General features: G+C 32.9%; 2 protein-coding genes across 3 annotated transcripts in view; one reads left to right on the top strand and one right to left on the bottom strand.

The window, feature by feature from the left end:
• LOC130453097 (dopamine D2-like receptor) overlaps positions 1-19639 on the top strand; it is a 144733-nt gene that overhangs the window by 55768 nt on the left and 69326 nt on the right. The gene's annotated exons all lie outside the window — the stretch shown is intronic.
• LOC130453409 (transient receptor potential channel pyrexia-like) overlaps positions 1-19639 on the bottom strand; it is a 48429-nt gene that overhangs the window by 4564 nt on the left and 24226 nt on the right. For both annotated transcript variants that reach the window (XM_056793137.1, XM_056793136.1), the window contains exons 7-8: positions 15352-15475; positions 13748-13887 (exon numbers count right to left, since the gene is read on the bottom strand). In XM_056793137.1, the coding sequence (XP_056649115.1) occupies positions 13748-13887; positions 15352-15475 (264 nt within the window). The remainder of the gene's footprint in view (positions 1-13747; positions 13888-15351; positions 15476-19639) is intronic.

Below are 19639 nucleotides of genomic sequence, written 5' to 3'. Positions count from 1 at the left end.
CTCATGATCAAAATGAGATGGTTCCAATTTTTTTCTACGAAAAAATATTTAAAACAACCTTCTTACTACCCCTCTAATAAAAATAGATTTTCACCCTTCAGGTATGTGTGTATTATTAATACACAACAAGTTTGTATAATTTAATTGCGTAATTTAAAAAAAATGGAGTTCAAAAAGTAAACGGTTTTTTCCAATTTAGTTTTTTCACCTTAAACTTCAAAATATCTCCGAAAATACTGGAGAAACGGAAAAATAATAAAATAGTAAATTGTAGCTTTTCCAAAGACTAAAATTTTTCTTTGTGTAGATTTTGTACACGGTGAATATTTGGCGAGATATAAACTCTATTTACGAGCGAACACCACCTCATCCGAGCACTTTAAAGACACCCTATTTAAAATTAAGGGATATTAAGGAATTTAATCCACATGGTCTTGTAGCTCTTGAGAAGCCCTACAAAATCATCTTCAAAAAAACTTTCTATCGTCAAAAATGAAACAGCTATGTTTATAAAACCGATCAATTTTTTTTTCGAAAAATCGAATAGCCCGCCTCGGAGCGTAATAATCTATTTAAAATCGAATAGGAGAGAAGAAGAAACATCTTCTCATGTGATTACGTGTGTGAGTGTATATAATTCTTCGATTCCTGACCAGTGTGTTCTGGTATTCATCCATACGGATGGACAAATCGCCTGAGCCCGATGAACTTCTAAAAATGTTTTTTTGCCAATGCTAAAAAGGACGCGGCACTTGAGGGTGTAGAAAACTTGGATTGTACTGCAACTAAACTTGTTCTGGGTGATCAGGTGCAATAATAGTCCACCAGCAATTGAAGAGAACTAAGACGCCATCGACTTTGATGAAGATAAAATTAATGAGCCAGAATGTGACTATGGAATTCTACCTTTTCTTCTATTTGGATCATATTATAAAAATTGCTGTTATTAAGGGTTGAAATATCACGAAATTTTATCCTACAACATAAAACAATCCTGATTCAACTAATCTAAGCCAAATTTTACCCATGCTTGGACAATTAGTACTTCAGGACGACGCATATCATTAATATTTAATTGGTCCAACCAAAATTATTCTCGGGAAAATCGGGATAATTATGTACAATTGAATAGATTTATATTTGTCAACAGCAAATCTGGATTCATATTTCACCCTTGACTGTACATCAAACTGCACAAGTAAGCTATTCCCAATTAAATGAAACAACTCTCACAATCCTAGGAAACTTGCGCTATAATTCATGAGCTTTAAATAAGTCCAGGTAATTCATTCGAGTATAGTCTTTAATTTGTATCAAGTAATAATTTAGACTCGTCTCGAGCTGTTTGGATTTCATTAAAAATTGAAACAGGCTATGATTAAGGTAAAATTTGCAGTGAAAAGAGAACCGAGAGTCGATATTCAGCCCTTTGGATAGAAACAAGAAAACTTAAATAAGTAAAACCATCCACTAAAGCAGGTACTACACGATGCGTCCAACGTTTGTACCAAAGTTCGCATTCGCATTCGCACCTCTGAACATTGGAAGGAAAGCTGGATGCAGTGCTGCAACTAAACGATGCATCCAACGTACGGCTGAACATTGGAAGTGAGGCTGGATGCAGTGCTGAAACTCAACGATGCAACCAAGGTACCAAGTACTGCAACAAAATGATGCATCCAACGTTTGCTGAACAATGGAAGTAAGGCTGGATGCAGTGCTATAACTAAACGATGCATCCAACGTACAACGATGCATCCAACGTTTTCTGAACAATGGAAGTAAGGCTGGATGCCGTGCTACAACTAAACGATGCATCCAACGTTTTCTGAACAATGGAAGTAAGGCTGGATGCAGTGCTACAACTAAACGATGCATCCAACGTACAACGATGCATCCAACGTTTTCTGAACAATGGAAGTAAGGTTGTATGCAGTGCTGGAACTAAACGATACATCCAACGTTTGCTGAACAATGGGAGTAAGGCTGGATGCAGTTATACAACTAAACGATGCATCCAACGATTGCTGAACATTGGACGTAGGTTAGAACCTCAAAAAAACTTATTGAAACGAAAACGTAGCAAAACAGGGATGAAAATAACTTTGGTTTTTCATATATAGAAAGCACGAAAGAGAACAAGGGGTATGTGTAGTTGTACTACAAGTATTGGTTTCAGCTGACAAAAAATCCGACTTTGCATAGCCAAACGTAGAATGCAGAAAATCGTCGAATGAATAAACATTAAAAAATGCATGGTGATAATATACAGGGTGATTAATCTGTGTGATGAAGTTTGGTGCCTCCTTCATCCTTTGAGATATCAATTTCAAAATTTGAGAGTTCACAGTTATTATTAGTCTTACCATTATAAGATCATTCAAAATTTTAGGTTGTTGCAAAATTGCAAAATTATTAAAATCAAAATATCAAGAACTAATGACTTCAGGTTTATGTAGTGCTTGATAAAAATAATATGTTCGTAGTACTTTTCAATATTGACATAAAATACAGGGTGATTAATTCGAAAAACCGAGAAAATTATGTATTAGTGAATACTAGATTCACCCTGTATAAGATTTAATGATTATTAACGAAATAAATAATTTTTCTAAATTCATAATACTATTCGAATGTGACAGATTTTTATTATTGACTTTCTCTTAAATTGTACAGGGTTTTGAAGTTAATAGGGTTTTTATGAAAAATTAGTTATAACTTTTTTAATACCCCGTAGAAACTATGATAATCCTACATTAAAACAGGGAAATCGAACTTATTTCAAATATGCAATAAAATATAGGGTGTTTCTTGGCTTAGGAATCCAAATCACCCAAAAAATAAATATTCAGAATAATTACTTTATCAGTTTAGTTATAAAACACATTCTTTAAATTTATCTTCAACGACAAATGTAATAAAAACGCGATCTTTTTGAGGTCACCCCTTTTTGATACTTTGAAAGAAAAAACACTTGGATAACGTCAAATTTTCATTTAATGGAAATAAACAATTCTGTGCTTAATAATCTCACGCACTAGAAGGTTCATGGTTTGCCCCCATTTTGACTTTTCATTGCATTGACCTCATTCTATTTAGTACAGAATTTCACACGAGAAAGGTGGAATAAATCATCTGCTACTGAAGTTATGTGAGTTTTTCCACCCTAATGAAATTTTCCCCACGAAAATATATTTTCCATCCCTGTCTACACAGACGTTTCCCTTTCCACTAGCGGGAAACACTGGAAAATATAGGTACGATTTGAATTTATACATAAAATACTGAGGTATATTGCAAATATTATATTTGATGTGTTTTTCAATAATGAGCAAGGAATGCCTTCAAATTATATTGAATATTTTTCGTGATTCTTCACAAACAACACTTGTAGTTTTCAAATAACTTGAATAAAACAACATTTTTCATTGGTACTCAATATTGAAAATTATATCATTCATGTATCGCACTGTTCAAATATTCCCAACATGTACAAATTAAACAAAATGACAGATGTCATGGAACAAGTGGCTTTTTCGGATAGACTTTTGTTTTAGCTCTTACTTTTAATGGTAGAGTTATCAAAAAAAACCCACGTTCTCCTGACATGTGCATATTTTGAGGTACAACTTGCGTAAATTTTGTAATAATAGAATAATATCAGGAAAAGGGTTTTGTGGATAAATATATGAGCTGAACTATTCAATAATCAAACTAATCGTTTCGTTGCAACTGTGTAATTTTTTGTACTCCAAGTATCTATAAAATCCGTTTTATTATGGAAATTATTTCACACTTCCATATCATACTGAACAATGTAAATATTTATTTGAAAAATTGTACAACGAAACGTTATTCCCGATTTAATGTTTTCGAAATACATTGTTGTTCCTATATTTATGATCGCATTCGAATGGTTCTAATCGTTTTCCAATAACTTTTAGTGGTCGGTATTTCAAGTTCAATTGCTTTTTGAAATAGAACATTTGCAATATCAATATTAACAAAAGTACCAAAGTGTAATATGTAACATCAATTTTCTGATTTCAAATTATTGGCAACACTAACAGAAAATAATCAACCATTTAATTTTGTAATAATTATCTTCAATGAAATTTCTCTTATTTGCAATATCTAACGGCTTGATAACTAACAAAGTATTTATGTAAAAAGCAAGCACGAAAGAGCGACTTCCTAAATAGAGTGGTATCTACCATATGGAAATGCCCGTAGATATTGATCTTGAACTTCTCCTAAGAAATTAGTCCAGATGAATTGAATTCCTGCGCGTCTACAGGCTATGCTCTAAGCTGATCAAGTTTCTGGTCAACTCTGGATCGCCTATAAGTCGAATTGCTCACTTATGTATCTTCAGGGTATGCTTAGAAACCGAGCTCTAAGCATACCCAAATATGGACAAACCTGGGCTTGTAGAGGATTAGAAGCTGTCGATAACTTGAACTATATGATGGAGGCCATGTTTCTCAACTAAGCGTTGTTATCTTCCAACATCCCTTATTAGGTTTGGTTAGGTTTATTATAAAATGTACCCGAAAATTTTGTTTTTGTACAAAAGGTATGGCTATGTAGCCACATTATATCATTAATTTAACCAAGCAGTAGTTAATACTTCTTCCAGAATCTACAGCTTTCCTCTCTACTCGATTTACATGAGGTCTGGATATCCCTCTTGTCGAAATCACAGACTAGACCAGAACTTTAACAACGACACTCTTCTACTGAGATGGTCCCAGAAGTACCTGGTCTGACCTAAACATAGCGGTAGTTGCTTGAAAAATAGCACCAAATTAGAAAGTACAGAATCTATACAATATATGTTTCAAGTTTGAAGACTCCACGTTGTTTAGTATTTATTTGGTAGCCATCAATAGTGAACGTTTCCAGTGAATTTGTAAACATCGTTTTGTGATACAATATTTTTGGATTATTTCCCATTTCCATCATCATATTGTAATCATTTTATATAATTCAGTTAAAGTTTTCAATCTTGTTTCAGGTGAGTGAAACTAACTAAAGGTATTGATACTTATGTAAGTATGAACGTTTTTTTCTCAAAACTCTTGATGATCTACTTAAGAATACAGTCTACTCAGATGACTCCAATTTCATCTAGAATTAATGTTAGATTCAAGGAAATCTTTTTTCCCCTTCCATCTCGATGTGATCTCGAAATATTATCAATCAAAATGATTTGGGGACCTATAGCAGATTGAAGTTGTTGCAGTCGATCATTTTCCATCATCTCTTACTGTATGAGAACAATCAGTTACGAGATTCGTCACTGTAGGTCGTGTTCCAATAACAAAGCTAATATTTCTTGTTAATAGCAGTTTGGGTGTTGTAGTTCTTCGTCTTCTAAAAATCCTGGAGTCGATTAAGCATCCTCAGTTCCAAACAACATCGTAAAACGTTAATATTCAGAAGGCTACAAGATGTGAACTAACTGCGGACAACCCCATTCATCAGTGTATGCAATGTACATACGTAGAAATCGAGATGACAAGCTGCAGGAACTCACAACAGAACGTGATGAGTGTAGTAGAAATGAAAACATTGAAAACTATGAAAGGATTGAGCCTAGGTGATTAAATAATTAGCAAAGCTATAAGAGAAGATTTAGGATATAGTACGAGATCAAGACGACGCACATACGTAGATTTCTAGGAATTAGGCAGCCATAAGTCGAAATTCCAATAATCGACTAATGACAAACAATTTTTTTCCTGGAATAGTAGACTACCTGACGAACAATAGCCAACCCCACCCACATCCCTAGACTGCGCGAGCGTGCTGCATTACTAGTCGAAACTTGATTGTCGCACTTACTGCACGGTAAAGTTCTTGACGCCCTTTTCGTATATCATTTTCTGGGGTGAATATTCTATGTGTCGTGTCATATTTGCTTGTTTAAGTGATGGATACCAATAATAAAGGTAAGCATTTATTAAATTAATATGAAATTGTATTAAATATATTGTCAATAAATGACTTAATGAGCCGTCAATAATACCCTTTTTAGAAATGTTTTTTTTTATTTTCCAATTTCAATCGAAAAAAAACTTTACTTCCGCACCTTTCCGAGTTACATTTTTGATTTCATTATATAATATAAAGTCTTATAAAGAAAACTGCTTAAAATCAGCTGCTAGTTTCATTTCATATTTTTTTGTTAATATTATTTTTTTATTGTTATAGGTTCACCTGGCTGCTCGGGGGTGAAAATGTTGACTCGTGAATACCTCTTCGATAAAATGAACGAGCAACATTCATTATCGATAAATGAAAAAATTAAATATTTAGAAAATTATTTACTCGTGTGTTACGGGGACACAGAAAAGAAGTTTTCGTATTTTAAATGTGATTTGATAAAGAGGTGATCTCGGGCGCATAGAATACTTGAAAACTTCTTGGCGGCCAATAATTCTTGGTTGGAAGGAACATTTGAGATACCCGTAGACATGCATCAAAGGCCAGGACGACCTACCAAATCTTTTACCGAATCTAGCGAAAGAACAAAGAGAAGAAAAACTGAAGGAGTCCGCGCATCTTACGACGAAGAAGTAATTGTTCACGCGGCACAAGTAATTTTACAAACAGAAGGAAAAAGAAACGCGTCTACTGTTTTAAAAGACATTACAAATTCTTCTGCGTCTGCCAGTGATTGTAAAAACAGACATTCAAAGCTCCTTATTCCTCTGCAAGCACTGACAATTTTTGTTGAAGCCGATTTGTCCAGAAGACAGTACGAAATTATACCAGCAACGAACAAAAGATTCTATCCACATTATGTATTATTATTGAAGGCCAAAGAAGATTGCTACCCACCCAAGGAGTCATTACGAGTGACGTCTACCTGCGCAGAAGGAAACCTACAATCTTTGTTGGATCACACTGTAACCAGATTATCGCTCTTCTTAGAAAAAGTCTTACTCACACTTGATGCCGTTGAAAGGAACTCGTTACTGTTAATCTGCAAATGGGGTTGTGACTGCTCTCAACAAGCCCAGTTTAAACAAAGACTCTCAACCGAAGATGAATCTGATACTAATATTTTTATAAGCTCATTTGTGCCTCTACGAATTGTTTGTGGTGAGGATAAAAGTAAAATCGTGTGGCAAAATCCAACTCCATCTTCCTCTAGATATTGCCGTCCAATAAGATTTAGATTCGTAAAAGAATCTACGGACATCACAAAAGGAGAAATCAATTATGTAAAGAATAGTGTAAACTCATTAAACTTGACGAAAGTTGACCTCAATGGAGAGAATTTTTTTTTTCAACATAGTTTTAAAATGACAGAAAGGTTTGAAATGCAGCTACAAACACCAAATCGACACCAGCAGATGTTATATATGTGGAGCTACATCAAAACATTTTAATGATTTAACAAAAAAAATGATGTATGCCCTGAAGCTCTTGAATTTGGCCTTTCCGTATTACATGCAAGAATCCGGATATTCGAAAGTGTGCTGCATTTAGCATATAAATTTTCCGTGAAAAAATATTGCGAGAGACGAACCGAAGAAGAGAAAAATCTATAAAAGCAGAAGAAACTTGATAATCAGCAAAGATTTGGAGAGGAGTCAGGTCTCTTAGTCGATATGCCAAAAAGTAACTTCGGAAACACAAACGATGGAAATACCAGCAGAAGATTCTTCGAGAACCCTGAATTGGCTGCAGAAATCACTGGGATAAGTTATGACTTGATTATTAGATTAAAAGTTATATTAGAAGCCATATCAAGCGGCCATAAGATTGACGTAGCAAAATATGATAAATACGCCATGGAAACTGCGAAACTATATGTTGAGTTATATGGCTGGCATCCTATGACCCCAACGGTGCATAAGGTCTTAATTCATGGAGCTTCAATAATAGAAAATTCGTTGTTGCCGATAGGGCAACATTCGGAAGAAGCTTCTGAGGCCCGCAATAAACATTTTAGGTCTTATCTAACATCCGACCCATTTATTAGTTCCATGAGAAAGACCAAAAAAACCGCTTCAAAATTATTTTGGCCTGAGACAATGCAGCTATTAATTCCTGTTGAGCCAAACCGACCAATGGAAATTGATGAAAACGGCGAAAATTTAAATGTAGATGAATAAGTCTCCAATGTATGATTGATTATTTTTAGTGATTATCTATTTAGCTTATGTAACTTTAATATTGTATAACGAATGTAAAGATCCTTTTAATAATATAATATATTTACTTACTTTACAAAATAAACTTTGTTTTATTTAATACCTGAAAGTATTACTAAAACGTAGACAGCTGTCCTTTCTTGGGGAAAGCCGTGAGTATGTCATATGTATTTTCAATATAATATTAAAAAACACTTTGAAATCAACTACGATCACGAATAAAATATTTTTTGATAAAAAATCACAAGTAGTTGTGCCTAACCACCGTGCAACAACAGATAATTTCGATAAGTTATTTCAAACACAGAATTCTTTTTATGTAACTATTTTGTAATATAAATATCACATAAAATAATTATTGAGGAGACCACGTCGACAGATTGATGAAGATCGATGGGCTAAATGGACAAACGATAGAAAACGAGAAAAGCTGAACCTTCTCAAGAGGCTGAACAGTAGATGACATAATTTATCATATCTATAAACAAGCTTGGCAATACCCTCTTCATTAAATGTAATCGCCTGTGATTGAATGTAAGTTATGAGGGTTTCTTTGAGTTCACATCTGGCTGGACACATCACCCACCAAGGCACTGCTTCAGTTTAAGGAAAAGATGAAAATAACTAGGTGCTAGGTTAAGACTGTATGGAGGGTGTTCGAATATATCCTATTAAAATTGTTGAATGACCAAACTGCTACCATAATCTCAACAACACTACTAATTACAGGATAGACGCACGTTTCGATAGCGAAGTTATCGTCTTCAGAGACTAACCAACGTACGATATACAGTGTAATTGTGAGTGAGTAATCCAAATTTAATTACACTTCTATATCTTGATGTATACTAATAGTTTGTACTACAAATTAACTAAGATTTAAATTTCTAAATGTTGAATGCTCACAATATCTTCTAGTCACATTAATCGTATTTTTAAGTTTAGGTCGACTATAACACCGAACATGCTCCATTAATTTCGTATGGAAATATTTATTCGAAGCTAGAAAACTTTACGACTCTGCTAAATACCCTTAAAAGGAATCCCAATTACTTAGGACGCCACCTAAACGTTTCGAATTCCAAGTATTTCTTTCAAGGGACTTGTTCGTTAATGCTTTCAAATGGCGGCTTCAGAATTAATTCCAATTAAATTTTTTCTCTGGGGGGTTATGGAAGTCGAAATGGAAATTATTGAGAAAAAATTTATTGTCTGTTTCTAAATAATTCAATGTTAGACATATGAATCAAATTACTTCAGAAAGAATTACACAAAGATGATATCGATATGATTTCAATTGACAAATGATTGTACATTTTTTTTTCGCATTGTATAATATTGAGCCTTCAACTAATTCTGAACGAGGAGTGGAGACATTCTACACCAGCAAACACACTGGAATAATCAATCAATCAATGTACTGTTACTTTGGTGAATAAATAAAAAAATTAAAGAAAATATTAGCTAGTAATGTCAGAAAAACTTTAGATGTTTCTTTTCAAATTTGTGAAGTAAGTTCTTCATCAAATTCAATTATGAAAATCCTTTTATAACATTATTGTCTACTATAACACAATTTAGTTGTTTCAACAAATTCAGAATATGATAAAATCCTTTTTTTTATTCCATGGAAAGTTTCCTTTCTTGAAATAAGAATATAACGACTATAGGCATATCTCAGACTACGGATATTCAATGTTAGTCATTTTCTGTCATCATTTATTGTCTCAGCTTCAAGACAACAGAAAACCTACCATCATTTTAATGAAAATCTATTTTCATATAAATCCAGATTGTACTTACACAATAAACTCGTATTCTCTTATGCTATTATGTAGACCTGCCAGTCCTCTTGTTAGACCCACATCATTGTTTCGAGTTACAAACTAAATGATATTTACGGAGTTTCATAATCGTTCAAATTAATTTGTCTTTATTATATATTCAAGAAAAGGATACATTTAATAGGAAGGAAAATCATCGTTATTGTTTAATGGGAACACAGAAATTTATTTGATTATATATAAATAATATGTTTCGTTGTTAATTCCAACAATTAGAATAGTCCGTATTCTAGTATTTTCTTTATTGAAGGAAATTTTTGTTGTCTACAAATATTCGGTGAAAATTATGAATCAGTTTGAAAATCAAACAAAACCAAAAATGATCGAGTTTCAGAAAACATAAATTAACATTAAGATGAGTTGAAATAATAAAAAAATTCGTGTAATTGTTTCTAAAAATGAAATTGACTGAAATTTTTAATATTGAATCAGTCCAAATTGATTATATGACATAATCAGTTGAATCAAATTTCTCAAGAATTAACCACACGAGTTTGCAAAACTTCCGTTAGCAATAGTTTTTTCCTACGATGGCCTAGTAGCCCAAAAAATATTTGAGCAAACCACAATTTACATTTACAGACAGTATTCTATAATGACATTGGGTATTGCATGAATTTTTTTAATAGAAAGGATAACTAATGAGGTTAAAAAATTATCAAAAATATTTTGTTCGAAATCTGTGTTTCTCGTGGAAGTTTCTCGATTCTTGATTCATGTCCAGTTACTTTCAAAACTACACAGTCCTTTGAATAGGGTTAGCCGGCTTCGATGTAGATTCAACTGATTTTTATATGGGAAAAACATATATAGGACGGTCCGAGTGCTAAAAGCAATGCAAATGTAATTTCTTGGGTCAAATAAATTTATCTTGCAAACTGAACAAACAATTCAGTACTTCGTTTGATGTATCCTGGGGATCGTCGTCTGAAACTTTTATAAGTTCTTCAAATGTTGTCGTCTTCTATAACTCGAATGTTCCAAATTCAATATAATAAGTCTCGAAAACATATATTTTCATCCATGTATGAATCATTGTCATTTGTAAGTCTTTTTGAGATCAATAAACTGTGAATGAACATTTCATTTGAAGCTGTTGTTTTGTATCAATTCAAGTGTGAGTATCTGGTTAATGTTAATCGCTCTAGACCCTTCCTGGTATTCTCTATCTTTATTGTCTTCACACCAAACTTTTCTATATATCTGACATTTTCTCTTTTATGTCATTTTCTTTCCGAAGATAAGCGATGGATCACTTTTGTAGTATATGAAACTGTCTCTTTTTGAAGCAGACTCGACCTTTGGAATGGAACAATATTCTTTGTAAGATTTGGGTGGTCTTGATTTTTTTTTAAGTTTTGGCATTCCCTTGCACTAATCGACACGATTGTCAAATTATGCGACATAAAATGCGAAGGAATCTTTCAACAGCCAAACGTCAATATAAAATTGAATGTCGAAGTCAAAGCGAGTTGATCGGCACATTGCTGTTGGTTCAATCCACGTCGAAAGTCATAGAAAATCATCTCACCGATTCAATTCCATTTTTTGAGAAAGATATATGTTTCAAGTATATGTGAACGACTCACATAGCACTCGTATGACAATATATTCTATCTTAAGTAGCAGCCTTTGTGATGCATGAGAAATGCTGATTCGAATCTCCTTTGGTCCGTAGTGGACACAGTATCTCAACAAATATTAAGTGAGAGCTCGAAACTCAATTTTCTCCACATTCAAAAGAATCTTTACAACGATTCCCAAGCAAAAAACAAGCGTTTCACAAAGAATCAACAGATCTTTGTTTGTTTTCAAATCAAGGTTTTTACCGATAAGCTGATATAATTATACCACTTGTGATAACGGATTCCCTTAATAAATGGTTCGAAATAGAGTCTACGAGACACGAATACAGATGTTCTCAAGTAATTTATTTGATGGAATTTTTCCGGAATCGCCAATCTCAAATTCGATAAAACTTTCAAGGAACAATTCGAAGAAAAATGAGATGTGATAATTTCCAACGCTGCCTATTCACTTTGAAACGATGCATAGTAACATTGAAATCCTACGTTCGAAGAATACTGAAGAAACCATTAACACTATAGAGTAGGATTCAATAAAACTCTTCCACAATCAGATGCGAAAGAAGGTTTCTAATACGAGAATGAATTTAACTTATTTTAGCGTTCCATTGATATATCAGTACATTAATCAACAGATCACCTGCAAGTTGTTATACACCTTCAACTGAATTTATTTTTATACAGAGTGAGTTTTATGTATGGAAATCATCTCGGAAACAGCTTGTACGATTTTGAGAAATTTTTGTGTACAAAAGTCTTGTGATACGACTGGTTTACATTGTTGTCAGATCTTTTCCTTTTTCCGGAAAAATAACGAACTTTGTTATTTCAATTGTGACATTTCAATAAATTATTATTGTTGTAGTTTATTAAAAGTCACAAAAGGTCGTTTATCTATGAAAAAAAGAAATGTGCAATATGTTTAATAATGTATATCCTAACCAAAACCCCATAACAAGATTTACTGTCAGTAAACTAGTGAAAAAGTTCAACGAAAATGGTTCAGTAAAAGATTTATCCAAATCAAGACGCAGAAAAACTGCATCAACTGAAAACAAATCTTTAGATGTCTTGTTAGAAGATGATCCACGCTTGAGTACTGGACAAAAATCCAGGGAACTTGATATATAAAGTAACGTTGGTTCATAAGTCGTCAGATGACGATTTTGATAAACGTGAAGACTTTGCAGACAATTTTATTTCTTTTATATACTTTATTAAGTTTGTGACATTACAATTCTTGTTAAAGAGACAGATCATATTGTTTGGGAAGTTGTTAGTTAATATTTGGTTTTGGTACTTTAGACAGTTCAACAATAAGTGTTTTACGTTTAGATTCTAACTACAAGATTCACACTTTAGTGTGCACTAGTCTTAAACTATGGTTGAACGAATGGTTTCATAGATTTTAATATCGACTGCGATCTGTTCCACGCACTTTTTGCCACTTGCACTGAACTTTTGTTTTGATTATCCCTTTATAGTTATTTGCTATAACTTCATGAGGAAACTTACTGGGTCTTTGGGGAGAAGTTGTTAAATGTTATGGGCCACCCTTTATATCAAAATTAAAATAATGGAAGCCGACGAAGTCTGAAATCGGGACCAAAAACTTGCAGATTCTTCTCAAACATATCTTTATCAGCAAATACTTTTCATTGAACATATCTTCTAGAAATTATTGAATTCTATTCAATTTTGTTGTAAAAATTCAATTCTGCTTATTTTGTTACACTAATTCATAAAAATTATGGTACTTTCTAGCACCGTGTACTGTTTTAGCAAATAAAAAAAAGCAATAGAACTCTTCTATATGGAAATTTAACTGCAATAATAATGATTCAGTGCTTTGGCTGTGTTATCATGGAAATTCCAGCAGATTATTCCATGTCAACGTCGACGTATCGCAACAGTTGGACATGAAACAATTCATAGGTGACATAATAATATTGTGGAATTTTTCTTACCATAATGATGGATACTTCTCACCGTATGAGGAAATTTTTATTTTGAATATATGGAAACGAAAGAAAATACGCTTTAAATTGTGATTAGCATATTAATTTTTAAGTGTATCTGTGCAGTGGGATCAAGAAACATTTATAAAAAGAGCGTGGATATCGATTTTTAATAAATAGCAGTTAATTACCTTAACGACGTTCTGCAAGACAGATGTGAACATGAGTGCATAATATCCGAGACTTGGCAAACGCCCAATTAGAAGCATTAGTTCGATCCAAGCCATCAGAATCGCGATACTTGCGAAATGCATCACCCAATTAGGCGCGACTGAAAGAATTTAATTATAATAATTATAATTATAATTCACATTGTTTTTCAAGAGTTTCATAGATTAAGAGTTTAAACATATCTACATCTACAATTTTCGCTTCTAGATGGCGATACATACTTAAGTTGCTTATCAATTTCATCTACTGCTATAAATCAATCAAATGGATCGTCATTGTCGCTATTAGTTCAGATAAATTATTATCTATATACATATTTCATTCAAATGTGCAATTTGGTTTTCACTGGACTTTATCCAATCTAATTTTCACAATCAGTAAATGTTCAATAATATTTTCATCCACACACGTATGTTTTCACTTCAGTTTTGTTCACAACTTGTTTTCTAGCTTTTTCTAGTTTTCGAGTAGCAACTTATAGAATTTGGAGGAGTTGTAGTCAGTATAGTTTCGGCAAAATCGTGAAAAATGTCTATATTTTTCAGTTTTATATCTATCATCTTTGCTGAAATCTGTCCAATGACTTGATTCAATTATATCTTGCTGACACGCGATTGACGTACACGATTTTGTTAGTATCTTAAAAGTATTGAACTTAATATTTATTATGTATTTATTATATCATTTAAATCATAAATTAAGTTGAGCTAATCTCCAACACGACATTCGTTAACAAGTAGACGATACAAAGTTCGAGGGGTCATCCAGTTTGATATAAAATTAATAATTCAAAAGCTGTTTTCAGTTAATTACTGATTATCTAGATAAAATAAATGCAGTTTTGTGAACAAATTTAGAATTAACTAGTCACGAAAAATGAAGTTGTGAAACACACTTCGTTTTGTGTTAAATCTACGTTCATGTTTAACTTTGAGTTGAATCGATATTAAAGGGATGAGAAATTCCACAAAAAGTTAATATTTGAACAAGGATTGTAGGAAATGAACACGTAGGAACAATATTCTTCGAATTGAGCTCATTTTTTTTATTTATTTCAAAAAATTTTATCGTGATTTTATTCCTATTCTTGTTAATGTTGATGTCTTTAATGGAGACAGAATAGTGATCCACCTGATTACGTTAATTTTTTATGCTGTATTCTCTGGCAGGTGTATAGATGAAAGATGAATGGTCGATAATAACTCAAGATCTTAATCCTTTGGATTTGATTTCATCAAAATTTCAAAAGTCAACTATCGAATATGAAAGAAATGAGTTTAGCTTATTTCCTAAGTCATGAGAACTGTTTAAATCGGACGTTTTTATTGACATTTTTAATAGTTTGCCAGAAGTATTCGAAAAAAACCAATCGAAGAAGACGAATTATTTTCCACCACCACATTTTCGAACAGTCATTCCCCCTACAGTCTTATTTGGCACCCAAGGATTTCTACACCTGAAGGAGCGGTTGATGTGTTTTGTAAGAAACTATAGACTATTATTATATCATTCATACAACAATTTGGAAAGCACAATTACGAAACCGGATGTGGTCAGTACTTACGGCTTTTATTCGCATTTCCTGTATAGTCCTTCAATGTTACAGCTACAGTTAATGAGAGGCAGGTACAAATTAAATTCATCCACATTTCGTAACGTTGAAAATATTTTCGACGATCCAGGATGCACTAAAATTAAATATTATATGTTATTGTATATTATATATATATATATATATATATATATATATATATATATATATGTACATATATTTTTTTGAAAATAATCAAATAAAGTATAGAGACACCATTTTTTCTCTTGTCTAGATTTACACAAGAAAAAGAATTTTCCCCGTAGACGCCTACTGTTATTGAAGAGTTGATTGTGATAGTCGCAGGGTCGATAAACAATCCCAGCTTCTTTACTTTTTTCTAGCAAGTGGAGACTCATGTAAACCTTCAGAATATTTGAGCCGAACACAAAAATAGTTGAACCTGGAGACAGGTTGGGACGTCTAAACTTAGATTGACGTTCACTGTTAAAATGTCTAGCGTAGTATGAAGTCTTCCATGTCTATCGGGAGACCCTTTTTTTTGGCTCGCCACAGACGGAGATTGGTCTATAGACATGTCTACGCAGATAACCTAGTCTCTGAGACCAAAGTCGCGTAACATGTTCAGTGTATACACGGACTCATTGAGACAATATCTCATACACTTTCCTCTAAAAGGAATAATACTTAGAAAGTGATTAGAGCAGACACTCTAGCATTCTTATTTGGATTCTTTTTTCCATCAATTTTACTGATAACTGAATACTGATCTTCATTATCATTATCAATCGGATCATCGTTATATTCATCTCTCTCGATTTCCCGCAAAATCTAAGTAGTTCTTTTGCTATTATTCGTTAATTAAAAATGTAAGAAACAAATAAAATATATTTTCAAATAAAAAAAATTATCAATATTTTTTGAAAGAAGTCTCTAGATTAATTTGATACAATGAACAAATGAAATCCTCAAAATTATGACATTCAATCTCACTGTTTCGCACATGGATCACAAATAATGAAGATACTGAGAAATCTTACTGGCACAAATATTCCTCAACGATGTACTGAATAATATTGCGTTAACACACACACATACACTCGGTTCTTAACTCAAGGTTTATATACACAATTTAATCGTTAGTCTATCTATTAGAGTTCTTAAGATTAAAATGATACGCATCGAATTTGCTACACCTGGTACATACATTTTGTGTGTCTTATTAATATGATATCACTAATTTATTTTGTAGGTACACGTGTGAATTACACGTTTAAAATACAATGGCATCACAAGATAGAAAATGAAATATGAGTGATGCTACTTAAGTTTTGAGATTGAGGTACCTCGTGATTTGAATGCATTAACCTCATCTTCATATTAGATAAACGTTGATTTCGCAGTTTATTCTTGATCTGCGGGAATTAGAAGACATGCCAAATATTTCATCAATTCGATGTTTTGTCTGTCTGATGCATTGTCGTATGGAGAAGGATTTGTCTTGTGTCCGTCAATTGATTATATCTATCCGTAAATTACGTGAATTACGTGAGGTAGCTAGCACCTTAAAGATATCAGAAGGTACTGTGTCCACGATTATGCATGATGAACATTTAACCATAAGAAAGTCGCGTTTACTCACAGTCGATCAAAAACAACAACAAGTTGATGTTTCTGAGCAGTGTTTGGCCATGTAATAAATTAGATTTTTTCGAATTGATATGTGGCAATCTACGGAATCAAAACGATCATAATCTGAACCACGTCCGAAGCGTCTAAAGGTCCAACAATCAGTTGGGAAGGTTATAGTTTCAATATTTTGAGATGCGCACGGAATATTGTTCATCGACTATCTCCAAAGGAGACCATAATTAGCGCATACTACATAGAGTTGTTGGATCGTTTTAATGCAAAATCGAGGAAAAAGGGCATCTATATCGAAGAAAAAAACACTGTTTCACCAAGCAATACACCGATTCACAAGTCGATGGCAGCGATTGTTAAATTAAACGAATTGCACTTTAAATTGTTTCCTTATCCACCATAAAGTTTAGATCTAGCCCTCAATCACTACTGATCTCTAAAAAATGCTCGCCGGTAGAAAAGCATCTCAAATGAAGAAGCATTTGCTGTAAATGAGGTAAAAGACAAATCCTTCCACAAAATTGATGAATAAAATCGATTTTTGGCAAAAAATCTGTTTTTCTTAGTTAGTCACACGATTAATTGATTGATGTGTTTTCTATCTATCTTCTGTTACACTCTTGATGAAAATTGATTGAAAATGGTACTTCACTTTTACAAGTGGATTTTTTTATCGTAACATTCAAGAAAATAATTTACTGTTATGAATAGGGCGCGTAAAAATGCAGTGTCTGATTACGAACTCAGCGGACTAGCTATGCGATATTTCAAATTTCACTTTGGAACTATCTAGATATTATTAGATGGATGTCTCAAATCGAATTTGATTGAATGTTTCCGATGAGTTGATATTTAAACTGTAGCTTACCTACACTAATCATTTGTGGCAAATTTCAACGCTTTAATCAAATCAGTTCAGCTTAATCAATTATTGTTGTTTCACTATGTCATTCAAGGTAACATCAACGTATGCATAGTGGTTTTGAAATATTGATTTATGCTTGTATATCTGTTAGATATACCAAAATTGGATTTATTTGTTCAAAAAATCCAACAAATTATTTGTCGATTGAAAATTTGTTATATTCACAGCTAGAATTGAGAAACATAGATAAAAACCAAGAAAAAACAAAAAAATCGAGTGTCAACTGGATACTATTCGAAAAGGATGCAAGAATGTGTCCAAAAGGGACATTTAGAGGATACTCAATTGGTTTTAAGTATCTGGAGTTCTTGCCTAAAGACGTGAAACTGGAAGGCTTAAACTCACAACTGCCATTGATGATCGTAAATTGAAATTTACGGCTTCTAAAAATCCAAGTAAAACTACAGACTCATAAAAAGACAAAACAAAGACAAAAACAGATAAAAAATAACAATTCCATTGACACACCAACAAGAGGTTTTTATTCATCTACTACTTCCATCTAGTTGCCTGATTTGAATCCCAAAAAGCATGCTTGGGATTAGTTAAAAAGTCTTTCACGATCAGAAACCAGGAGCTTGGAAATCTTGTTTTACAACGTTGCATAGAATATTAGCTGCTTATGAAACATATTCATGGATATTCAGTTTTCCTCGTGTGCTGACATTGTGGTCATATGCTACAATACCCAGTGTGTCTATTGGAGCATTTGTAGTTAAGTGGTCCAAATTAGTAGACCGGATGTAAAAATCAATTTCCTGGTAAATAGTCAAATGAAAGACATCATCTAATATTCCTCTTAATAAGGAAGAACTAGTAAAAACATAGTTTTAGTTAACTTTTTTCGATTATGTGACATCGCTAAAATTCTTGGACTCCCTTCGTTAATTTTAAAAACGAACTGAAACTATTTAAAAAACCAAATGACCAGAAAAGAACTACGTGAACTTGAAAAGCTGTACTTGAGACTACCAATAATTCGAGTTGAAAATCAATGGTAAAGTAATTAATACCATTCACTATGCTGACGATCCCTGACTGATATTTGTGTCTTCAAAATCTATAAATTCTGTTATTGCAGTTAAACAGAAAATGGAACTGAATATAAATGTTGCTAAGACGATGTTTATGGTTTTTAATCGCTAGCAATACCTCTACGCGTCACGAGAGACTGATGGTCAGAACTTTGAGAGGATCTTCAAATTCAAATACTACATCACCGAGAAATTTGACCCGAATAAGGAAATTAGATGCAGGAATTAATCTATTTACATTTGGAATACTTTTTTTCTTGTTCGTTTTTAATTCAGTTAACTGACGCGGGGCGATGTCTGTAGTTCTAATTTCAAATCAATACATACACCAGTTCCCCAAGATAAACAATCTTGACGGACAGACGGACGAACAACAAAGTGATCATATAGGGGTTTCATTTTTTCCAATCGATATATAAAACCCTAGAAGAGTGTTGATGCATTTTTTTTATTTAAAGTAGAATCGCCAAACAGAACATTTTTATTGCGAAGGCGTACTCAACTATATTTTTTACAATGAATTCAATACACTCAATCTTTTCGATAACAAAAAATTCCCAAGCGAACCCCACGTCAAGCGTAAAGAGCGCGTGTAAACTATTAACCACGTTTTCTTTTAAATGTGTTTGTTCTCTTTTTTGTTCTGTTCTTAAATGTTTGTCAAAAGTGAAAATGAAACGTTCCAACATTTGGCTAC

Source organism: Diorhabda sublineata, chromosome 2, assembly GCF_026230105.1.
Source record: "Diorhabda sublineata isolate icDioSubl1.1 chromosome 2, icDioSubl1.1, whole genome shotgun sequence".
Taxonomy (NCBI): domain Eukaryota; kingdom Metazoa; phylum Arthropoda; class Insecta; order Coleoptera; family Chrysomelidae; genus Diorhabda; species Diorhabda sublineata.
This window is presented reverse-complemented; position numbering and strand designations above follow the sequence as displayed.